This window comes from Cuculus canorus, chromosome Z (assembly GCF_017976375.1).
Source record: "Cuculus canorus isolate bCucCan1 chromosome Z, bCucCan1.pri, whole genome shotgun sequence".
Taxonomy (NCBI): domain Eukaryota; kingdom Metazoa; phylum Chordata; class Aves; order Cuculiformes; family Cuculidae; genus Cuculus; species Cuculus canorus.
The window spans coordinates 65,592,498-65,618,485 of NC_071441.1; the positions used below are offsets into that span (position 1 = coordinate 65,592,498).

Here is a 25,988-nt window from a genome sequence, read left to right on the forward strand (position 1 = left end):
TTTATAACAGTGGAATGGACGTGGTCTATCTGTAATTATCCTTCTCTCAGCTAAGGCATCTCTCAATGCCTTTACTTCCGCTCTGCTTCTAAATTACTGCTGCTCAAAGCACTTACTAAAAGTAGCATTGTAGAGGAACGTATGTACTCCTGTTTCAAGCACCATGAGCAATACTTACACAGGGAAATAAGTCATCCGTCTACCATGTACAACTAGACACAGGTTTGGTCCAGGATGTTACATCAAAGGACATGAAGGACGTATGTAAGTTCCGTATGTGTGGTGTCTTTGGTAGGTATTGTTTTTGTCAGGAGAGCCAATAAAAGTGGCTGGCAGGCAGAGCTCCACCTCCTGGTGCTAATGCCTGCTACAGCCTTCACAGCCTACCTTCATGACTTGTCTTGGGCTTGCTCTGACATGGATCAGCTGGCACTGTCACAAGTGTGCAGGCCAGTAATGTTTCCCAAAAAGCTAAGTGACTCCTTTCTCTTGCACAGTAAAATACTTTAATGACATGGACAAAGGCCATTCTATGCCAGATGGCCTAAGTATCATAGAGTGGTCCGATGCACATTTTATTTACTGGGATAGAAAAATTATAACGAACTTTTTTTAATGAATAGTGAAATAAATTTGAGAAATGTTATATGCAGTGGTAATACAAGTAGGTGGAATTTTTCAGCATGTGTAAAACAGAGCAAAGAAAATAAGCCTACAATACAAAGTGACAGAAGACACTGAAATGATATAAAGCTTCTATGAAATGGAATAATTAGTAGTCTGCTGATGCTTGCAAATCTGCTGAATCTGTCGTCTAGAAAACCATCAGAACTGATGATTACCTGTTCTATTGCCAGCGGCCCTCCTAAACATCCAAGTTATTACCATTTGGGTATTTAAGATAAAATTAAAACCCAGCTAATTAAATAAAACAATTATTTTTTACTTTTTTTTTCCAAGTTATTTGCTTCTAAATAAAAAACTGTATTTCCTAGCATAGTAAAATAAACATATCCTGTTTAAAATCTGGTACACATTACCTGGACATTTCTGCCAGGAACCTCATTCCAAGCCACTTTTCCATATCTCTATAAGTCTCTTCTGCTTTCATTGTTAAGTCTTCAACAAATGACAAAGCTTTTTCTTTTATAAGTTCTAGTCGAGATTTTGTAGCTGCCTCTGTTTAAACAGTAACATAATAATAATTAATAAATAAAATTTGAGGAAAATTCTCAGTCTTGACTAACTAAGGTTTAACACATTAACCTGTATTTAGGCAGTAAGAATACTTAATTTCATATATTCTTGAACAAATTATTTTTCAGAATCACCCTTACTGCACTATGTATTTTACAAAAGTGTGTCCTCTATAAGCATTAGAATTGAAAACATAACAATAACCTAATAAAAATTACACAGAGGTGCAGGAGATGTTTAAATAGACAGTGGCATAAAATTAAATTAACACCATACAAACAAACCTAGAAGCTTAATGATGCAAATGTGAGCACCCTGTTATGGATAAATTTTATAGAAAATATATCTAAATCATTATTCATTTAATCACAACAAGAGTTTGTTTTCTGTTTCCAACCTCCAGCTCTTTAAAATTAAATTGCTCCAAGCTTCCTGCATATGACTATTTCACATCCTAAAATTCAGGTTGTATTTGAAAATATTTCGGTTAGTGAGCAATTAGAAAATAATTCACTTCCACTAAAATCATGCATAGTATAAAACAACAGAAAACCAATCAGTCTCTCACTGAGAGGCTAATGCTTAAATTAAAAAAAAAAGGACAAGAAATGGACAAGTCAGCAATGTCCAAAGAGAAGAGGATGTTAACCTGATGAAAAGGCAGCTAATATAAAGTATTGAGAGACACATGGAACAGGCATTGAAAGCCTTACATTCAAAGCCTTACAAAAGAAGATAAGAAAAGAGGACCAGTAGCTAGGGATTATTTTCAAACGGAAGGCAAATTCAGTATTCACCTTGGTATTTATTTATATTTAACCTTCTGCATTACAGAATCTTTTAAACAATATTATATAGTAATTGGTACAGTGAATTCAAATTTAAAGACTGTAAAATTATTTGCATTACAGTACTTATTCTATACTAAGTTCACAAAATACTTAGGTTTGGGGCTGAAATTTTCTTTAGGCAGTCAGTGTAGAAAGATGGACCTTGAAAAGTGTAAGCCATGTCCTTTCAATATTATTTCTCAGACACAGTAGAACACAACACTGCACAGTTTCTGGTTTGAGTAAGAAAGAGTTGATGTTCAAAATTTAAAAAATAGAATGGATGGCGTCTCACAGAGGATTATTTTAGTTGATGGCAAATATGGTTATTTCATTTGATGGTAAAGGTTCCAAGCAACTGAAAGTATCTTGGATCGTGGAACAGATCCTCCTAGAAGCTATGCTAAAGCACAATGGAGCACAGTGAGGTGATTAGACACAGCCAGCCGCTTCACCAAGGGCAAGTCCTGCCTGACCAACATACTGGCTTTATATGACCAGGTAACCTCATCAGTGGAGATGAGAAACCCAATGTATGTTATCTATCTGGACTTCCGTAAAGCCTATTTCATACTATGCAAAAGTTAGCCCTGCTAAGGAGGTACCATATGTGATGATGGGCTTGCCAACAGTTGCCAAACAGAATCTCTATCAGCTATGCTCTATCTTCCTTTTAGCAAGAGGTCTCTTTCCTCTAATCTAAACCCATCTTCAAATAAAGCTGACTTCTGGTTTTCAGGCCTCTACTTTTGGCTCAAATTGACCTTGACAGTTATTCGGTAAGAAAGACAGAGAGACAGAAAGACTGAACAATACATTGTATTTGGAAGGGTCTGTCCGGAAAAGGGTTTAGAAGAATAAACACAAAATGTGTCTTGCTGTTTGAATCTCATGCAGCTTGCAGAAGAGGGAGTCAGAAGAGCATCAATTAAATAAATAGTTGCCAGCAAATTATCTCCTAAACCGAAACATTTCAAATACTGAATTCAATTCAATTGGATGCTGAAGACTGGCTAGCCACCTATGTGGAACTTATTCTCTCATGATGAATACTTGCTTAGTCACGGAAAATGAAATGAAATAAAACAAAAGAGAACAAAAAGAAGAATGAAAAACACATTTCTATTTTAAATATATTTACCACAAAACCACTGATGACTACCACCCTTATAGATTTTCTAATTTCTCCAGACACTCCTTTCTCCCCCCTCCTGATTTACCCTTCCATTTTCCCAGGAAGATCTGTCTAGTTTTGACTATTACACTACTTAAATCAGGAATAACAATTATCCCCCAATACAGGTAACCAAATAGTAACATACCCTCATGTTTCAAGGCACTGAAATATTCTTGCTTTATTTTAAGCACCAGTTCTTGTTTCTTTAATTCTTCTGGGTTGACAGGAACTTCAGCCACAGATGCAGTAGGACATGGTCCTGTAGGAAAATAGACCCCTCACAGTCTTTGAACTTTGCTAGTAAGTTTGTGTTTCTGTACAGAGGCACTCAAAATAAAGCATGCTTTTTCAAACGAAAAATGTCACTTCCCACTTTACTTGATGTGAGTGTTTAAGAGAATACTCAGGAATCATAACATATTTAGATTTCTTCAAATGTGATGCACATCTGCAAGACATGCTAAAATTAACACTGCATAAAATTCCTCCAGCCTATATGACTGTGTTAAAATTGGTTAAATAACATTCTAAAATGTATTTCTGAATGGAAATTCATGATGGAAATAGGTAGGCCTCCATTGTGATCCTAGATGGTCAAAACACCCTAATGACCCTAAAATCTATTTATGAAAAACAGCACATAAATAAACCTCTTTTGAGGTAACTGTTTTGAATGGTAACTGTTTCTTCTGAAACAAATTGAAGTTTAGCAAAATGTACTAAAAATGCTGTTATATCATCAGTAATCATCACAGCAGTGAATATAATAATAATGATACTTTTTAAAAAATTATAGTATATCAGAAAAAATTATGTTATTTCATGCCTCTCTAAACCATTCTGCCAGCAGCTTTTGTAGCTTGTTTTAACTTACATACCTGTGAATAGTCATTGTAAGAATATTTTATCATGTTTTTAAAGACTGAATGAAATTCTGCAGCCACAACAATTTGACTACTACTTAAAAATATTAAAGTATTTATAACTGCTTTGTCCTAGAAGAAAAGCAGATGGAGCTCCTGCAGAAAATAATAATGGCATCTGCATGATACATAAGGTCAGCATAAAGCAGTCAAATCTAGAAGTGATAATGTTTACATATGCTAAGTTGTAACACTCGGCTACAAGCCTGTAGCTGTATTCTAGGGAATTCTGTTGCAGGAGTGCTAGCATAACACTGTCATGAAATCAAAGTTGATACTTCAGGTACAGCTACATCAGTCGATACTTCAGGTACAGCTACATCATTTGGTATCTTCTACTATAAGTAATGAACAGCCGAGTTGTAGCTGCAGTCCTGCCACTTTACAGTTTTGTTATTTCAGGTAAGTTATCTAGTGCCAGATCTGAACAAATATTTAGTTTCAAAAAGCAGTCCACAAACCCAGCCTAGCCACATAGCATATGATAGGTGATAGCCGCTGATATTTTATCACAAAGCTTTACTGGAAATCTGACAATCTGCTGCTGTCTTGGCTGGACTAAGCAGCTGAACACACACCTAACGCTCCCTGGGGCTCACAAATCAGGTGTCCACATGGCTAGGTATTTGCAGGTCTATACTCATTCACTCCACTATGGGCAGAATTAACAAGAGATAGAACATGGACTACAACGCAAATAACATGTCTGTCAAAGAAAAAAGTCATGGACTTTACGTTTAGCAACTCTGCAGTTACATCTTTCTCACTTCGGAATGGAATACCTGCTCTTTAGGCTACTCTCCCAGGGCCTAAGCCCCTCTCTGCTATGCAAAATGTCTTTACAAAAGCCGCAAGGTTCAGGCTGCTGCAAGGTTTAGGCTGCCAGCCTCACTTCCTGCAGAAGCACATCATTTTGCAGAAAGAAGTGGAAGTTACTTAAACCACTACCAGCTCAAGGAAGTGTTTATGAAACAATATATGAACAGCATTGCATGCCAGGTTTCCCCGGGGGCAGACTGCCTGAATTACTCGGCTAAAGAGACAGGAGTTTGTATGCTGACCCTTTTAAAAATACATGTTTTATCCTCACATGGTTGGATAGATTCTTGCAAGGCCTACATGCAAGATCTTACTCAATGGGAGTCTGCTCTTTGTTAGGACTATATATGCCATTAGATTTTATTTTCGTTACTTACACTGTGATGAACTTTGATAGATCCATGCTACTATATGGCTGACAAATAAATTCCAAAGTATCTTAGGGTATTGGATAATTTACCCATTCTATTGCAGTACTTTTATTTTAATCTTTGAATTATTTTGATTTATGGCTGGAAAGTAGGTAGAATTTAGTGGAATTTTATTTAATTTGACTTGATAAACTAGTTCTAAGTATTTAATTCCCTAACATTGTATGGAAATAAATTAACATGTACTTTCTGGGTTTGATTTAGAATGTTTATTCCTACATAATAATAACACCACCAGATATGATTAAATAAACACAATTGCCATTTAAAAGCCTCTGAACTTCTTTAGCACAACCAGCTTCTCACATAGATATGCCACATCTGACATTTAAAAAGAGGAATTAAACCCAAACGAACCATCTTTGCTTACTCTTTCCTGTATCACTGACATATTTACATTTCAGTAATTTCCAAGCACTGCTAAAATAAAGTCTGCGTTTCAAATACCTTTTTTTTTAGTAGCTGATTTGGAAGAAAGCTTTTTCATATCTTTGGCACCCCTCCCAGCAGCTTTGCCTGATGTTGACCGTGAAGATTTCAGATCACCTTTCAGTCCTAGTTGCTGCTGTTCTTCCTCCATTTCTCTAGACTGTATTTCAGCAGTTACCTTGACACCACAGTCACACATAGTAAAGTACGTAATATCAGTGCTATGCAATTATTGTTTAAATAGCCTATAATTACTGAAAGCACTCTCTAAGACATATACACATAAATAAAACAAAGGAGATATTTTAAGTTATTAGATTGATTACATTTTGGTTATTTATAAAAAATAAAATTCTACAGCAAAAATGCAAACCAGGGAAATAGTGGTTTTAATTCTTATAACTCGTTATCTGTACTCTGGGAGAAAGTAAGATATGTGAGAATGAACAGTACGCAAAGCAAGAGTACAGTGACACTGCAAAGGTGCAGAAATTAACTTACACTAGAATGACCAAAGAGAAAAAAAAAATCTGAATCTACAAACCAACAATGGAAAAGTCCACCTACTTTATTTCTTATTTACTTCTAGCTATATATATAAAAAGAATGTGTTGTGAAAGCTATATATATATAAAAGAAGGTAGCTATATATATATATAAAAGAATGTGTTGTGAAAGATTTAATCAAAAGCTGCATTACAGGATAAAAATTGCTCCTCTTGTCACACTTCTATTGAGGGGAAAAGGAGAGTTTCTCATGAAGTAGGTACATACAGTCATCATTCAAGGTATTTGTCTCAGTAACAGAATGAAAGTTGGTTGTAAATACAGAGGTGCTGGAAATGCAATAAATAGATGGATTCCAATCTTTTCCTCTTAGAAATGCCACCATATTCAATGGAAATATCAATGGTAGAGCAAGAGGCATGAAAAAGACACACAGTGTGAAGGCTGTGTGTTTTTGCTGCATAATGAATGGGAGGCATTGACTGTCCAATACAGAAAAGGAAATAAAACATCCCTTACCATATCTGATACTGCTGTTACTGCTACTTGCCATGTATCAGTAATAAGGTTTTCACCTTTCCCAAATGCGGTTACTTCAATTTCAGAAGAATTCTCATCCCTAGAACTCTTCTGTAGAGTCCCCTTGCTTTTTGACTTTGTAATATTTATTTCTGGTGAAAACAGTTTCCGAGAAACTAGAGGAATACTTAAAAATAACATACAAAGCATAATTCACATACCTCTTTATAAAAAGTGTTAATTTATAACTATATTGGAGAATATATTAAGAGAACAAGTGTTATTTTAAAAATTTGCCACAGCAACAGAAAGGGGATGAACTTCCCTTATGAAAAACAGAAGTAGAATATGTGGATGACAAGAAAATTGCCTAGTTTAACTACAGAAGCTAAGGAATAATAATCGATGTATAAAACTGTGTTAAATGACTGTGTGATCTCCTGATGCATTCCACATTGGCTAGAAGCACAATCACATTACTCTGATGGTTTCTAAATGAATTGTAACTATTAAAAAAAAAGCAGGTTTCATTATTGACAGCATTTTCTATATTCTTAAATTACTTATTTGATAGTATGTTTTCCTTTAATATGGCATTCAGATCTGGTGTCTTTCAAGGTTGCTTTGACTTATATTTGTCATTATGCAACCCATTTAATTATGTTTGCCTATACATATTTAAAACCTGGTAATGTTCCATAATAATAATCAACTTAGTTATGCAAGGATTGCGCTGGAAACTGTCAGCAATACAGAGAGAAGTAGGAAACGTTTCTACATCAGATTTCTTTCTAAGGCAGCTTTTAAACTGTTTTATAATTCAGAGCTGTATTAGTGAAAATGCAATAAGTAAATCAGTAAAAAATTTGGGATAAGTTAAACTCATAAGGTGACTCAAGAGTCATTATTTGAGTCTAATCTCTAAAAATTCTTACTTTCCTATCCTTTGAAATATACACACACATATTTCCATATACACCCACAAAGATATCAGCGCATTTTATCTGTTGATATTTATACAATTTAACAATGCATTTCTACCTTCTTAATTTGTTTTGATCTTCTTTCTGCTCTACATCAATAATATCTAACAATTGGATTCTAGTAAAATCTTGACTGTCATTTGTTGGGATTTTTCCTTCCATTGCCGTATAATAGTCATGAAGAAGCCTTTTTGTGTCTTGGAAACGATCCACTTCAGCCTCAAGAAAAAAGGACAGAAAGGTTGCAATTCCAAACAGGACAAACCAAATTTCTGTTACACTTCTAAAGACAAGACAGCATAAACAACTCTAAGTTTCAGGGAGAAGAAGAAACATTACCATATCTGTATAGTGTATTTAATGCATAATTTTACTTGCATCGATAATGTCTTCACACAGATATTTCTAACTTTTAATAAAATTCATATTGTTAGAATAGGAAAAATTATTTACAAAAATTAATGTTTGATGCATTAAATTTAATTACAATATATTTTGAAGTATATGTAATTCTACAATAGCAATTATTGCAGAACCAACACATTATAGGGACCTTTTTTTGTTCAAAATAATTAACATCCTTAATAGCATAAAATAAAATGAGTTGAGTGATGGAGAAAATCTTAAAAGCCATACAGTTTTTCTGGGCCAAAAAAATCAACAGTCTTTACACACCTAAGTATCCTGAAGATCTTTATGTGTGAATTGTCTCAGAAGAAATCAAGTATGATTCAAAAAACATTTAACACCTGCCATGTTTGAGTTACTGATACAGGACGGTGTTATTTTCTAACTGACAAAACTATACTAAATATTCATGGGAAAATGCGCAAAACCACATTCACAAAACAAAGGATAAAACCTTTGTGGTGTAAACCAGCACTTATCCATAAGTCACAGAGAAAGAAAATCTTCTAGTATAACAGTGTTTACACGGAAGGGTGGAAAGAAATCTGATAAACGGCATTTATACAAATCTATATGTTTATACAGTAACAGAACCACCTGGAGAATATATGTAACTTCCCACAGAAAAACCCACAGACAGAGAGCTTAAGCACAAAGAAGCCTATTTTTGGCTGTTTCTCAAACAAAGCTATATCATAAAAATACAGTTACCATATTTTTAGTTCCATGCTTTTAGCATTAAAATTCATTTATTTGGAGTATAATATACTAAGTAAGCAAAGTAAAAATGTTGCATTTTCCTTTCAGAAAAAATGCTTATATATGGGTAACACATATATTTGTAATTTTAAATGGCTATTCCACCTGTTCACATAAGACAGATCAAATTAGATTCGTAGTATATCTCCTCTGGACTGCATTAACATGTCAGTGAAATTTTGCTAGAAGACAATTAGAGTTGCAAAATTTTATATGACTATAAAAGGAGAAAAGTACAAGATTTAGGCTCATCAGTATTACTTTAATTTGGCTCCCTTATGCATACAATTTAAGATATATTTTTTAAATACACAATCATATAAATATCCTAATTACAGGATGAATGTTGCTTAGTTAGTCAGCAGTTACTTGATATTTATAGTAGAATCATATAATCATAGAATATTAGAAGGAATATTAGAATATTAGAAGAAAATCATATGGATCATTGAGATCAACTTGCATAATGTCCACTATAAATATTGTCCAACTATATAAATATTGTCTTACTTCAGGTGGTGGACCTAAGTCTTTACTTAGGGTGTTATTGAGACTCTTTGAAAAGAGAGTTATTAAATTCTTTACAATAGCTACTGGCTACTTCACAAACTTTGCTTAAATTACCACAACACCCAGCTGACGTTAGAGAGTGGTTCCCCTGTTTAATAAGCATATAAAAATAACAGAGAGAATTAAGGGGCAGGAAGCGCATCCTAAGCTGCTTAGGACTTATTTTTCAGTCAAATTAGCATCACATGGCATGTGTTTAAAGCTCTGTTTTCACTGTTGTCTTTACAGTTGCCAAAACTTTCATAGGGTGGTTGCTCAGTTTACAGAAAAGTCTATTTCAGCCCAGTGCAGCCCCTTGCAAAATTTATGCACTTAAAAGAGCAGACATAGGAAAGTTTCACTTTCCTTCAGGAACTGAAGTAATTAATGGTTTGGCTGAATGAGAGGAAATGGGGGAAGGGAAAGCCAATGAACAAAGATAGTCTCTTGAAAACTTTAAAATTATATGTGTGAATGCTAGGTCACATTTGAACGGATTTTCTCAAGATCAACAAATGACATTGCATTCTGAAGAATAGTCCTGGCAGTTTTAGTTTTTTTTCTAGTCTGTACATAAAATTTCAAGCCATATGGATGAGGATACAACTGAAATAAATTTGTGACATGGGAAACACTGGACAGTCTTAACAGCAAGTGGAACTACAGCAGCAGTGAATCATGTACTTTTTAAATTAAGAGCACATGTCAACGTGATCACAGAAAGATAAACAGCTTTAACAATTCTGTTACAAAACTCAGAAGATTCATTGGGCTGATAAAACTGCAAAAAGTAGCACTATACACTGCAGACTGAATGCTGAACAGTAACGATGGCATTTTTCTTAATCTTTCTTGCCTGCAAGAACACTTTTATCTATAGGCTATCATCTACTTTTAGTCTCTAACTTTCTAGATAAATCCAGAAGATACAAGAACATTCATTTATTTAATTCTCAGTTTCTCACTTACTTGAAACCAACCACATGGAATTTTTCTATGGCTTACTGCCCTCCAAACCAATTCATTTTTCCCTTTCATCACAGACTCTGTAGTAGAGCCATACCTGCATAAGTGAAAAGAAATGGTTCATTGCTATTCCCCAACAATCTGGTAACCAGCCATCATTCATTATATCTGTACGTTCCTGCTCTGCTTCTTCTCTTTTACTATCGCAGATATCCCAGAGACGATCTCTTAGGTCCTAAAACACAAAATGAAATAAAAGAAACAATGACGAAAGAAAACTTAAATATATTTTCAATATTTATTGTGGAAAATTAATTTTTTCACCTGTGCATACAGCATGTTCTCATTTGGGGATTTTTCTTTGTTTTTCTAAATGTCAAAGCGCAGTCGTGAGTTATGTACTTAAAGAAAGCTGACAGAAAGTAGCTTTACAAACATGCCAGGCAGAAAATCCAAAGTATGAGAGCAACATGTAGGAAGAAAACAACACAAGGTAGCCTTGCTTTCACCAGGCTAAGAGACCTATCCAAGCTAGACAAAGATGTGAAAATATGAATAGCTAAGGTCCCACCTGCAGCAAAAACTTTCCCATTGAATGGTTGCTAACTAATTCATTTACAAGAATACTTTTAGGAGATGTGCAATATGAAAAATTCTGAGAAAATGATGTGCAAGTATTCTTCCAGTTTGTGTAGTTCCATTCTATTTTTCTTTAATGTGGATAGTTCTTTACAAGTAAAGGCTCTTCAACTGGTAACTGTATTTAATAGCAGCACTATGTGTTTTACTGACAGCACTGAGGACATATTAATCTTCTGTTCCCCGCTGCCATCTCTGCATGGAAATAGTGTGACAAACCTCTACGTAATAATAAGCGCTAGGAAAAGAAGACTGCTATTTTATACAGTGCTAAGATAGGCTCAGATGAGCTGTCTCTTAGGCTCCACGTAGTTCTATTACACATGACGTTTTTGGGATAAAGAGAAAATGTGCTCCAGACTACTAGCTGGGCAGTGAGGAGCTTAGGCTTCAAGTGATGAATGAGTCCATATTCACCAGGTCTTGGTCTCAGCCTAGCATGTCAGATTCTGTGTCTCTTCTCCCATCCAAAACTCCAGTCAAACTCAGTTATTCTCTGTTGAACAAGAACCACATGGAAGCTGACAAATAAATAGCCTTTGGCTACCTAACGAATTACAATGGCACAGATAGAAGGCATCCAAGGTGAAGTCCATCAGATATTCATGGTTGTCCCACATTGTAGAATCCCATACACATGCATATGCTACTGAATAAAAAAGATACAAGCATATAACTTATTTGTTTTGCAGTGGTAGGTTGACTTGGCTGGCCCACCAAGCTGGTCGCTCTACCTCATCGACTGGACAGGAGGAGAAAATATGATTGAAAAGCTTGTGGGTCAGGATACAGACAGGGAGAGATCACTCACCATCACATGCAAAATAGACTTGACTTGGGGAAATTAATTTATTGCCAATTAATAAAAGAGTAGAATAGTGAGAAATTAAACAAAACTACAAACACCTGTCCCCCCACCTCCTCTTCCCAGGCTCAAACTCTCTCCTGACTCTTCTACCTCCTCTGCCCCCGACCAGCGCAGGAAGGATGGGGAACAGCGGTTGCACTCAGTTCACAACATCTTGTCTCTGCTGCTCCTTCTTTCTCATGCTCTTCCTCTGCTCCAGTATGGATGACATGTGAGACAGTCCTTCACAGAGTCCTTACCACAGGCTGCATGCAGTTCTTCGTGGACTCCCAGCAGAATGCCTGCTTTTGTGTGGGATCTTTCCTACAGCCCACAAGTGGTGTTATGAGCATACTCTGGTGTGGGCTCTCCACAGGCTGCAGCTCCCTTCAGGTCACATCCACTTGCTCTGGCGTCGGGTCCTCCAGAGGCTACAGAGTAGATATCTGCTTTACCGAGGTCCCAAATGGGCGGCAGGGAGACAACCTGAATCACCGTGGTCTTTTTCAAGAGCTGCAGGGGAATCTCTGCTTTGGTGCCTAGAATACCTCCTCCTTCAGTGACCTTGGTGACCGTGAAGTTGTATCTCACATTTTCTCACTTCTCTCTCATAGACGTCATACAGCATTTTTTACCCTTTCTTAAATATGCTATCACAGAGATGCCATCAGCATCACAGATGGGCTCAGCTTTCACAGAATCATAGCATCACCAGGTTGGAAAGGACCCACTGGATCATCAAGTCCAACCATTCCTAACACTCCCGTAAACCATGTCCCTCAGCACTTCATCAACCCATTCCTTAAATACCTCCAGGGAAGGTGACTCAACCACCTCCCTGGGCAGCCTGTTCCAGTGCCTGATGAATCTTTCTGTGAAGAATTTTTTCCTGATATCCAGCCTGAACCTCCCCTGGCTGAGCTTGAGGCCATTCCCCCTTGTCCTGTCCCCTGTCACTTGGGAGAAGAGGCCAGATCCCTCCTGTCCATGACCTCCTTTCAGGTAGTTGTAGAGAATCATAAGGTCTCCCCTCAGCCTCCTCCTCTCCAGGCTAAAAAATCCCAGCTCTCCCAGCCACTCCTTGTAGGGCTTGTTCTCCAGCCCCCTCACCAGCTTCATTGCTCTTCTCTGGACACGCTCCAGAGACTCAACATACTTCTTGTGGTGAGGGGCCCAGAACTGAACACAGTACCAAGTGCCGAGTACAGGGGGAGAATCACCTCCCTGGACCTTCTGGTCACACCGTTTCTGATATAAGCCAGATGCCATTGGCCTTCTTGGCCACCTGGGCACACTGCTGGCGCATGTTCAGTCGGCTGTCAACCATTACCCCCAGGTCCTTCTCCTCCGTGCAGCTCTCCAGCCACTCTTCCCCCAGTCTGTAGCACTGCATAGGGTTGCTGTGCCCCAAGTGCGGGACCTGGCATTTGGCTGTGTTGAACCTCATGCCACTGGCCTCAGCCCAGCGGTCCAGCCTCTTCAGATCCCTTGAATATAGATGATGATTTTTATTCCTCTACTTTACTGTAACAATTTTATGGAAAAGAAGGTCCATTATTTTCCATCTCAGTGAATTAATCCATTATTCCATCAATGCTCCCTTCAATTAACAATGTTGCTAGCATTTTTTCCCCTTTCCTAGGAGCATTTCCTGATATGATTTCAACTAAAAATTATGTGTATTCTGAAATGGGAATGTGATAAATTCAGAGATCGCTCTATTTTCTGACTATTTTAAATTTGGCCCAGAATTTGTAAGGAACTTTACTCATGTACTTGTGATCTCACAAAGATCTACCTGAGTCAAAACAGTTCATAAGAAATTCTCTGGACTTTGTATAAATCAGTTTTAGTAGACATATATTACCATGTATGACTTACGGAAAAAACAAATGACTGTCAAGATCTGTTAGAATATGATAGAAATGCCCAAGATTTTGAGTAAAATCTCTGAAAACCACATAAAGTAAAGAAAGCAGAGAAATATTTATTTCACAATCTGTTAGCATTCCACAATATAATCTAAAACTGAAGCAAGACATGAGAAAGATAAGGCCAAAAACCAGAGAAATAACTGTGAAGAGCACTTTATGCAGAAGAGGAAGTGAAATAGATTAAGAGGAGCAGCAAAAAGAAAAAAATTGTAAATTGTATTATTAATGTTACATCAAGCTTGTGTACAGTTCAGGGTATATTATAGTTTTTGCCATTTACTTACAGTAACTCTTTGGTGTAGTTCTTCTTTTGTTTCCTCATCTTCTCGCAGGTCATCAGCAATTGAATTAAAATCTGTTTGCCACTGGGATACAAACTCCTGCTTAAGATCTGGACACTTTAAATAAACTTGGAATTTTTTTCTGTAAATTACAGTAAAAATAATTTTGGTGTTAACAGACATACAGAATGCCACATGAAAAAGATAAAATATTAATGTTAATGTAATAAGCTACTACTTCTACTCACCTAATGTCTGCTAAGTAGGAAATAACAGAGTGCTGCTCATCTCTGAGGCATCTGAGTATAGTTTTGATGGTATTCACATATGTATTTTCTACCATTTCCCAGTAAGGTACTAGAAAACCTGCTACCTCCTGCGAATATTTTAAAAACATTAAAATTAATTGACACATTTCTTGGTAACTCATTTAAGTGTACCACTAGCTAATATAAGAAAGACGACTCCATGAAATCATATTATTTACTTTTTTCAGTATGTATTTATTTTGATTTGCAACTATTTACAAACTATTATAGACACTGTACCACCATATAGTTTATCCTGGGCATTTCCTTGGAGAAAAGTGACAGTGCTCAAAATAAATGGGAAATTCTAGGAGAATACTCCAGTATCTGTGGTTTCAGATACACCCAAAACTAAGGGAAGAAGAACAACTACTTAAGTATCAAAACTTGGTGGTACACAACTCTTTAAGCTGGTAAAAATCTAAGCTGACTGTCTAGCCTTGCAGATGTGACATTTGACGGGTCGACTGTCATGAAATGCAAAATAAAGCCCCTGGCCAAAAGAAATCCAGCATATGGAGTTATTTGCTTTAGCCACTCAGAGTCTCACAGCCTATGCAAGCTAATTGTAGTCATGAGGGCAAAACTAGTAAATATTAGGAAAGGAATTACAGAATGAAATATGAAGCATGACTATGCAACTTCAAATCTCAATACTGCATGCAGTCCTAGCTCCTCATCTCAAAAAAATTACAGTAGAACTATAACACAGATAGAAGGGCAAGAATCATGATTCAATATACTGAATTGCTCCACATGAGAAGAGTTAAACAGATTACAACTGTATTGGAGAAGCAAAGCAACACTGAGCAAAATGAAGAAGGCAGATGCAACAGGTGCCTGTCACACCTTAAATATTTCTAGAGGGTGAATATTGATTACAGAACTATTACTCATTGCATCCCACAATAGAAGAATTAGGATCATCAAATAACCCAAGCAAACAACAGGTATAAAGCAAAGAGATAGAAATATTTTTTTCAGAAAGAGCATAACTATATAGCCTATACCAAAAAGTAAATTTCTCCAAAAAGAGCAACTAGATACAAGAAAGGAAGAAAAGTCTACAGAGGGCTCTAAATACAAAGATGTAGATTTGAATTTATCTCACAAAACACCTACATTTCAGACCTTTGAGAGCTAAGAAAATGTCCTCAGAGAAAATATGTTAGGAAAAAAGTATCCTAGGAGAAAGATTGGTGTACATTTCCCCCATTCTTACATTCTCTCTGTAAGATCCATAACTGGCCCTTGTCAGACATAGGGCATTGACCCAGTAAGTCTATGCTTGTATTTCATAATATTAAAAACTATTATTATTATTATTATTTTGGCATCCATGTTATTCTTCGTCATCATTGTGAAGAACTTAGAAGAAATAAATAACCAAAATTTTAAACGATCTTTTCTGATCCTATGTATCTTGGTAGCAACGACTATTTGTTTTTTTCAGATATTTATAATGCAGTTCTGGTGTATCTTTCATTGCAAAACATTGAAGAAAGCAACATGCAATGAGACAAAATATTTAGGTAGAATATGCACAAAATATTGAGCAAAATATATCCTTTGGTATCTAAGACGTAATCATGAATGAGTGTACCTTGGGAAGTGGTTCATTTACATAAATCCATTCATCTGATCCTGGCTTAATTTGTGGTGGTGCCACGGGAACAGGAGACAGTAGATCTTGAGATGTAACTTGAGGAAGTAGATCTTGAGATTTAACTGGAGGAAGTAGATCTTGAGATGTAACTGGTGAAAGCTTTTCTTCTGGTGATTTTTCTTGAGCAGATCCTTTTATATGAACATACAATTAGTACATTAAAATGTATTTTAAATATCAATATATGAGACGTCTATGCTGTTCTAATAAGTTCAAAATAATTTATTCAGTATTTCATAGATAATGTGTCAAAGAAAGAAAAGTGAAAAACTAACCCAGCTAACTTATAGTAGAGCAAAATAACATTGAATGTAGTTAGCAGCTACAGAGCACAATTCAGCCTTAGGACCTGAACTGACCTCTGGAAAGTAATCAGAATCTCCTCAGGGACAACAGAAGGACACTACAACTAGATTTTTAAGTTAACATTAATTAACTGTTCAGAATCATGCGTATGCATTCTCGCCAGTTTTGCCATGAATTTGAAAACACTCAAAGAAAATAAATAGGTTTGAATTAAACCACTTTTGTAACAGTTTTGTCTTATTGTTTTAAAGAAGCTTAACATTTAAAGAATAAATTTATTCCGTTTTACTTCAAGTGTGACAAATCTGCCTTTGAAAAACATTGACTTGCTAGGTGCTTCTACGGAATTACTGCTATCATTCTCCTTATTTAAGTTTCTATAAAGAACAAGACCATCTGCCACATAAAATATTCCAACTTCAGCTTCTGCTAACTATTTTGAGAACTAACCTCTGGAGTTCGCTTTGCCCTGCCACTCCCAGAATGCTACTGATATCTGACTAATTAATACACATTCTCATACCTTTCTGCTCATATTACACAGAATCACAGAATGGTTTCAGTTGGAAAAGACCTGTAAGATCATCAAATCCATAGCCAACATAAATCTCCCCTGAGCATCTTGAGGCTATTTTCCCTTGTCCTGACACTAGCTATGAGGGAGAAGAGAACAACCCACATCTCACTACAGACTCCTTTTAGGTAGTTGTAGAGAGTGATAAGGTCTCCTCTCAGCCTTGTTTTCTCCAGACTAAACAACCTCAGCTCCCTCAGCCGCTCCTCATAAGACTTGTTTTCCAGACTCTTCACCAGCTTTGTTGCCCTTCTCCAGACATGCTCCGGCATCTTGATGTCCTTGTAGTGAGGGGCCCAAAACTGAACATAGCTTTATTAACTTATTATTAACTTTAATATCATTTATTAGCCTAATACTAAAGGACAGCTTGGAATCTTATCAAAATAAATGTGAAATTAGACATTGTTAAGTGACAACAGGGATTATCTCTCTCTAAAGAGTAAACAGCCCTTATAGTATATATTTCTAAGGGATAGCTAGACTCTAACCAGAAAAATCTCAACTCCATTTGCATCAATAGGAATTTTGCCATTGACTTCAGCAGGGTTATGAATTATATGAAGCACATAAACCCCCCCATTCCAGTCAGGTAGTTCTTTGAAAACACTTCACTCAATTTTCTGTTAGGTGTGATTCTTCCAAGAATTCTTGTTTTCAAGCTAATTTTTTGTTTTGGTAGAAAATCCATCAAGACATTCTTCTAATAATTACGAAGGAAAAAAGTGTTTATTCAGATGTCTACTAAATCTAGTCTACTTGATGCATCATTTCCTCTGGATGCTTAATATTTTTTTCTTTTTATATTTTGAAATGATTCTTTCCTTTTACGCAATTAAGAGAAAAAATGGAATAAAGACACACCAAAACAGATGTCCAAAGCACTCTGAATTATCCATGTTTTTAAGCTGCTGCTGCTAAGTGAATATATGTTGATAATGGCAAGTTAGTCTTTCCTATACCATTACACTATCCCACATGGTGAAGATGCTAGCTATAATATTTAAACCAGGAAGAAAGAACTGACTTTAGTAAATCTTTAGTACAGGGAATTTAAATTTATCCAATCGACTCTTTTAAATATTTTAAAACTTTTCTCAAATTATCTTTGCAACTATATGAAATTGGTCTATAACCTCTGAAAAGTTAAAAACACAGCAGAAAAGTTCAGAGTTCCGGTGCAGTTCTCACTGACTCATACATCCCCAAAGCCTTGCAGGGCCACTGAAAATGCATGTATACACACAGTATTAAAATTTAGCTATTAGTGTTAATCATAAAGTGCAAAGTCTTTTCTTACTGAATTGTAAAAAGCAGGAACAGGAAAATTTACCTCTATCCTGGTTTTTGGCCATTTCTTCCATTATAATTTTCTTCACTGCTTCACACACTAGACTTTCTTCTGCCTCTGCATTGACTTTCACTAGAATATTTTGATGGACTGAAAACCATTTTTCTAATTTTGGCCATGTCTCTAGAAAGCTTGAAATTCTACAAAAATCATATTAAAAAATAAAATTAAAATCTAACTACTGAAAAGTAAAACATTTTCCCAAATTAATAAACAAAGGAAAGAAGAGAACATCTAATTCAATACTAAAACAAATCCAGCCAGTATTTTTTGCAAAATAATACTCCATCCACACCCCATCATTTTTAACATAGGAAAAATTTCAACATCCTGGAGTTAAATAGTCTTATATATTTCTGACTCTTTCCTGTTACAAGCTAAATTATGATTTCTTATGTGACAAACAAAACAATAACAGTCAATAATATGTCTAAAATGATTAAGAGCATTAAATATTTAGAAACTAAATTTATTATTGATTTTGCTATTAATTTAAATTTAAACATCTAATAATTCAATTAAAAATGCACTGTCTGTTTTCTAAATGTAAAAGTGGAAATTATCATTTTAGAAAGTCTCTGTCTCAAACCATGTTCATTTCACTCAAGGGCAGTCACATAATATATGACACAGCTCAGATATATGTATGTTTAGATACACATATATAGAATCATAGAATTGCTAGGTTGGAAAAGACCTCCAAGATCATCGAGTCCAACCGTTCCTATCAACCACTAAAACATGTCCCTCAGCACCTCATCTACCCGCCTTCTAAATACCTCCAGGGATGGTGACTCAACCACCTTCCTGAGCAGCCTGCTATTTCCCAGTGACCCTTTCTGTGAAAAATGTTTTTCTGATGTCCAGCCTGAACCTCCCCTGGCAGAGCATGAGGCCATTCCCCCTTGTCCTGTCCCCTGTCACTTGGGAGAAGAGGCCAGCTCCCTCCTCTCTACAACCTCCTTTCAGGTAGTTGTAGAGAGCAATAACGTCTCCCCTCAGCCTCCTTTTCTCCAGGCTAAACAACCCCAGTTCCCTCAGCCACTTCTCGTAAGACTTGTTCTCCAACCTCTTCCCCAGCTTCGTTGCTCTTCTCTGGACATGCTCCGGAGCCTCAACATCCATCTTGTAGCAAGGGGCCCAGAACTGAACACAGTATTCGAGGTGTGGCCTCACCAGTACCAAGTCCAGGGGCAGAATAACCTAGCTGGCCACTTCGTTTCTGATACAAGCCAAGATGCCACCTGGGCACATTGTTGGCTCATGTTTAGTCGGCTGTCAATCAACACCCCCAGGTCCTCCTCTTCCAGACAGCTTTCTAGCCACTCTTCCCCTAGTCTGTAGCACTGTATAGAGTTGTTGTGCCCCAAGTGCAGAACCCAGCATTTGGCCTTGTTAAACCTCAGACCACTTGGTGGTCCAGCATGTCCAGATCCCTTTGAAGAGCAGATCAACACTTCCCCCCAGCTTAGCTTCATCCGCAAACTTAGGGTGCATTTGATCCCCTCATCCAGGTCATTGATAAAGACATCAAACAGGACTAGACCCAGAATATGTATATTGATAAGTATGTATATATGTAATCTATATGTACGGTTCGCGCAATATGTATCTGAAGAAGAAATTGTCCTTGGAAGAATAAATTGGAAAAGTAAAACACATTAATTCTTATCTTCTGGAATTATTTATATTGTCCCCAAAATGAAAGTACTTATTTAGGCCCCACTTTAGAGAAATTCCTAAGTAAAATCTCAACATTAGGCATGCCAGTACTATCATGGATCCCATACAAGATACAGATTAATTACATGCCTTCACATGTGGCCGAAGCAACTTGTTTGCATTTCATATAACATACCTAGGCAGCACCTGGTCCCTGGCTAAATCAATCTCCTCTTCTGTGATTTCAGCATCTGAATTTTGCTTGTTGCCCTCCTGTTGAATTTGATGCGACTCTGATTTATCTGCTGTGTGAAAAACAGTATATATGAGGTAAAGCAGACAAAGATAATTGTGCAGGTAGTTATTTGCCCTAAGTAAGATAATTAATAAAAGAAATATTTCAATGTTTTTTGATCTTACATTTCTTCTTTAAAAATTGAGTGCCCGACTTCCTTAAAGCAAGGAAAAGTCACAGAAAATCATAGAAGTATAAAATAAAGCTGGAAAGGACCTGAAGACAGTGTCTTGCCTCTTTCTTTGCTTAAATGCAGGGCCATGACAGCACTAACGTTTCCTGATGGATGCTTTGCAGTCATAGAAATATCTCCAGTTGTAGATACGGAGTGTTCCTGCAGATGGACTATTTCAGGTTTATCTGTTCTAGCAGTTAGAAGGTATTTTCCCAATCTAATCTGAATCTGAAAACAAGATTGTCTCTGAGTCTTCTCTAGATTTAAAAAACCTTTCTGAATATAAACAAGTGAATTCATTATAATTTTCTCGGTTTATTTCCTTGTTCTCTTGACTTTTTCTATCAGTACATTACATCTTACAAAATAAACTGTTTGGATTTCTGAGATTATACCATGTATTATCACATTTTCAAAGTGTTTTGGCAACACAAGGTCTTCAGATCAACAAGAATTTCAAGTGTCTACAGTTTTGTCTTCACTGCATTGTTAGCAAAAGCTCTAATGATTTTGCCTCATGCTCAATCCTACCAATACATAAATGGTGCTTTAATTCAAGCCACATGCCATGTCAGTGCTGTAGTGAAAACCAAATGAAGAGGAATCCCCTTACAATTTGAAGACAACAACATGACACATATTCATGAAAAGAACTTGTATTTTGTCAAGGTGACTAATGAAAAATGTGTGGTCTGAAACATCCACCCCAAAGCCTTTGATAGTTTGCCACTTTAGGCGAAAATTTACTATTTCTGACTGCTCACTGACTAAAGATGAGACAAAGACTGGAATCATCAGGGGATGAATGTTGGTACATCCCTTTGTTTATCCTTTCCTTCATCTCTTTCAAAATGTGTCTCCTGCAGAAAAATACTATTCATACATTCTTATTTGTAATGAGGCATAGTTATGCACCTGCTGTAAATTGTATTTTTTTCCAGCTACTGTTTTATGCAATATCTAACACCAGCCACTGTGCTGTCTCAGGTCCAGTGAGAACTCAGTACAAACACACAGAAGTGTATGCTCAGGCAGTTGCACACTTCTGATCTACCTTTGACTGAAACAAACAAAAAGTATTTGAAATAATCTGGAAGTAGTCAAGGTGATAATAGACAATTAATGAATGTGATACTATGAGATGTAGAGAAGTGGTGCAATAATACTATTTTACTCCACTGAGTACAACATACAGGTATATCTGGTAAATAATTTCTGGGATTAACGGGATACATATACCTAATCACATATGTCTAGACAGCTACAGTTAAAAGGGACTTTACAAATGGAGAAGAAAGCTTTTCAGACATCTAAACAATTTCTAATTATATAATTATCAGATGAAACAATAAATATTACATAATTTAGCATTTTTAATTAAAACATGGCAATTGCTGTTATGTGGCAATTACTCAAAATTTGGTCATTTCAGTATTATAACAGTCTTTACACTCCCCATACATCAGAACCTGCTTGTCATTTGAGCTTGTTAAAAATAGTCAGAAACTTACATTTCAAGTCAGCCAATCGTTTCAGCACCACAGTGTCTGAAACATCCAATAACACAGAAACATCAAATGCTGGTAAGTTAACAGGAGGCTCGTTAGGGACTCTGGGATCTGTAACAAGTGTGAGCTTTCCAGAATTTCCATCTTTTGCTTCTGGATCAATCCCTGTATAGGCTTTTTCAAATAGCTTTGCCTGATTAATTGTCATTGGAAACCCATCCACAATCCAACCCTTCTCTGGTGGTGTTTGGCTAAAAGTAAATGAAGAACCAGAATTATACAGTGAATTCATAGCATAGTAATGACACCTACAGAAAAGCTTGTCTTAGCAGCCTTTCATTCTGCATTCAGTACATTAAATATCCTAATGAATACAGAATATGACAGACACCAATAAAACTTAGACTGTAAAGCAATAGATTTTCAACTAGAAAATAAAATCAAGCCTAACTGAAAGTGAAAAAAAAGCAAAACCAAACCAATTTTTGCTGTCTTGATAAATAAAGATTTTAAAAACAGTCTCTACATAGACTATAATCAGAGGTTTAATTTCAGTATTTTACCTACTAGTTTTTGCAAACATCAAAAACCATTTCATAACTTTACAAATATAGTAATAGGAATAATATAACAATTTTCTGTCAAACATGAGTAGGAAAAAATAAGTAGGATGAAGTGTGAATGCTTGGATGATGCATCATTCAAAATCTAAAAGAAAAAAATACTAGCGCATGCTGAATAGCTTCCAACTAATCAGGAAAATGGAAACAGTTATATTTAATGACTGTATGATAGTAATGAATGTATTTTTATTTACCTTCAGCAGTTTACAATAATGCCAGTATAATTTATGGCTACATTCCACCGCAAACATTCTACTGCTAAGATAAAACGAACATTAACTGATTTCACTAATTAGCTTCACTTCCCAAGCAGAAGACTCCAGTGCTCAAAAAATACCTTAATAAAGAGAAGTGTCTCAATCTGGACTATAAACTGGATAATTACACTAAATAACTGCAGAAAAAAAAGCTACATAATTTCATACTTAATGGCTTCCAATAAGATGTCAACTAGTAATTCATCGGGAATAGTTTTTCCTTTCTTCAACAATTTCTGTGATGCGGCGCCAAGCTGGGCACGTACAGATAGCTGTGGAAGAGCGCAGTATAAGGCTAACATGCTCAGAATGTTCACAACACTGTTATAAAAGTATGATTCTACTTTCTATATTATACATTTATTTATTTAAATTTAAGTTTTATTGTGTTATTTATTTATATTCAGTATTCATTGCTATGAATCAAGCAGAAACAGTCTCAACTGATGTAAAGCTGGCCCATTTTAACTGAAATCTCCAACTAATTTCCATTATTATACCTATGAAAATGACTGGAAGAAACAAGATTGAGAAACAAAGGATATGAAGGCCAAGAAATAAAAAATAAAGTGACCTGGCTCTAAGCTTATTCTGATTAAACTGACAGTTTGCTACAGTAGTATTTAACTTCATTAGTTCTACAACCTTTTATATCCTAGCTTTTGAAGTATTTTCCAATGACAGCAAGAGAGATCATTGTAGAATTAAGTAATTCTACAGTAATTAAGTAAAAAAGAAACCTTGTCATGAGTATGAATGATGTGCTCGGCAGAAGGAAGATCAGGAATACATTTTTTATAAGTCATAAATGACATAGGAAGTAGTATACCTTATGTGAATGTGAGATTTAACAGGAAAATACAAACCCTTAACAATATCTACCACTTTAACAAATATATGCAGCAATAGATCTCCATAATAAACTGTTCTCATATTTCATCAGAAAATGTCTTCATTAAGGTCAATTAAAAAATAAATTCACAATGAAGAATGTCACCATTTAACTAATGCGTCTTTATAAAGAAGATAAAATTGGATTACAAACCTTGGATAGGCCATTCTGGCTGTTATCTGATTTAAATTCTTGCTTAGATGGATCCTTTCTGACAGGACAATTGCCTGAAATAGGTATATTATAAAGTTTGACAATTATATTACTATATTACTACAGATAAACAATAGAAGTACCTGCATCACTGCTGTTCTCTGAACAAATCGATATGGAAGACATATACAAATGTTAGAATCATAAGATCATCAATATGTTCAGATAGGAAGCAACTTCTGAAGCTCATCGAGGTCAAGTTCAACCTTGTGCTCAAACTGGTATCAGTTAGAAGTCAAGCTGCTCAGTTGTTTACTCTGTGTGAGCTTGAAAAATATCCAAGGATAGAGACTACATTCTCTCTCCAGGCAACCTCTTTCAACGCTTGACAGTTCTCATAGGGGAAAGGCCTTGCCTTATGTGTGATGAGAAGGGCAACAAGAAAGGGTTTTACAGGTATCACCACAGCAAAGGGAAGAGTGAAACTCACACTCAAAAATCTCAAGCCCGTGAGACTGGCAGGAAATTCTGCAGCAAAAAAAGACTTACCCTTGGTGGAGCAAGATCGGCCTAACGAACATTTGAATAAACTGAAAATACACAAGTCCAAGGGACCTGATGGCATAAGCCCACACATGTCAAGGGAGCTGGCCCATGTCATTGCTAGGCCACTCTCAGTCATCTTTGAAAGGTTATGCTTGATTGAGGGAGATTCTCGAGGACTGTAAGAAAGCAACTGTCACTCTTCTTTTCAGGGAATGCAAGAAGGAGGAATTGGAGAGGTACCACCTAATCAGCCTCACTGCAGTGGAAGGGAAAACTGGGAACCAATGGAGCAAACAAACATGGAAACCATCTCCAAGCACACTAAGGGTAAGGAGATGACTGGGAGTTGTCAGCATGGACTTGTGAAGAGAAAATGATGCCCAACTAACCTAACAGCTTTCTACAATGAGGTGGTGGCTCAGCGGCTGAGAGAAGATCGGCACATAACTATTTATCTTATTTTCTGACACTGTCTTCTTTAATATCCTCATAGACAAACTGATACAGTATGGACTAGGTAAGTGGACACTGGGGTGGACTGAAACAAGGCTGAACTCCCAGGAGCAAGGAGAAATTATACCTGACTAACCTCACAGTGTTCTACGATGAGATGGTGGCTATGTGCCTTCATGCTTTCAATATCAGCTGGAGGCCAATTGTCTTGAAAGCAGCTTTGCAAAGAAAGGCCTGGAGGCCCTGGAGGACAACAAGTTGACCATGACACAGCAATGTGCCCTTGCATGGAAGAACACTAACAGCATCCTGGATTACTTTAAGAAGATATGGCCCTGGTGACAGAACATCTGGAGTGTTGCGTCCAGTTCAGGACTCATCCAGGGCAAGAAAGACATGGATACATTGGGCCAGGTCCAAAGAAAGCATTGATGAATACTAAGGTCTTGGAATACCTGACATAACAAGGAGAGGCTGAGGGACCTGAGAGTGTTCAGCTTGGAGATGAAAAGGACCGAGGGGAATCTTATTGCATAGAAATACCTGGGGCATGGCAGGGGAGTAAAGCAGGCAGACATTTCTTTGTGGTGCCAAGTAGAACGACAAAAGGCAACAGACTCACACTGAAACACAGGAAATTCCATTTAAGCATAATAATGTTAACTGCAAGGGTCACAGAATATTGGAACGCACTGCTTAGTGATACTGTGGAGTCTCCATCCCTGGAGACATTCAGCAGCCAACTGAACGTGGTCCTGAACAATTCGCAGTAGTGACCCTGCTTTGAGAACAATTGAACTAGATGATCTCCACAGGTCCCTCCCACCCTCAATCACTTTGTGACTCTGAGTTTAGGTGACTGAGATCAGTGCAAGTTCCTCTGTTGATAAGATCGGTTGTAAAGGGAGGGCAGGTGAGGGCTTGCCTCTCCTTCCTTTGGAAGCTGCTTTCAAGATGAAGCTCTCATCCTGTACCCTACCTATAATGCATTACAGCTGTGTAGCAGCCAGATCTGCACCCT

General features: G+C 36.6%; 1 protein-coding gene across 5 annotated transcripts in view; it reads right to left on the bottom strand.

Moving 5' to 3' along the window:
- The window catches only part of SPEF2 (sperm flagellar 2), an 88,462-nt gene that overhangs the window by 32,857 nt on the left and 29,617 nt on the right, over positions 1-25,988 (bottom strand). For 4 of the 5 annotated variants that reach the window (XR_008447812.1, XM_054054385.1, XM_054054383.1 and 1 more), the window contains exons 14-27: positions 23,969-24,042; positions 23,092-23,195; positions 22,047-22,294; positions 20,262-20,370; positions 18,386-18,543; positions 16,110-16,303; positions 14,447-14,574; positions 14,202-14,340; positions 10,595-10,732; positions 7,874-8,034; positions 6,833-7,019; positions 5,825-5,984; positions 3,350-3,463; positions 1,041-1,179 (exon numbers count right to left, since the gene is read on the bottom strand). Coding sequence is in view for 3 of the 5 variants with exons in the window: in XM_054054385.1 (XP_053910360.1) it covers positions 1,041-1,179; positions 3,350-3,463; positions 5,825-5,984; positions 6,833-7,019; positions 7,874-8,034; positions 10,595-10,732; positions 14,202-14,340; positions 14,447-14,574; positions 16,110-16,303; positions 18,386-18,543; positions 20,262-20,370; positions 22,047-22,294; positions 23,092-23,195; positions 23,969-24,042 (2,053 nt within the window). In the remaining 2 variants the exon portion in view is untranslated. Of the gene's footprint in view, positions 1-1,040; positions 1,180-3,349; positions 3,464-5,824; positions 5,985-6,832; positions 7,020-7,873; positions 8,035-10,594; positions 10,733-14,201; positions 14,341-14,446; positions 14,575-16,109; positions 16,304-18,385; positions 18,544-20,261; positions 20,371-22,046; positions 22,295-23,091; positions 23,196-23,968; positions 24,043-25,988 lie in introns of those variants that run through there. The other variant, XR_008447813.1, reaches the window with a different exon arrangement.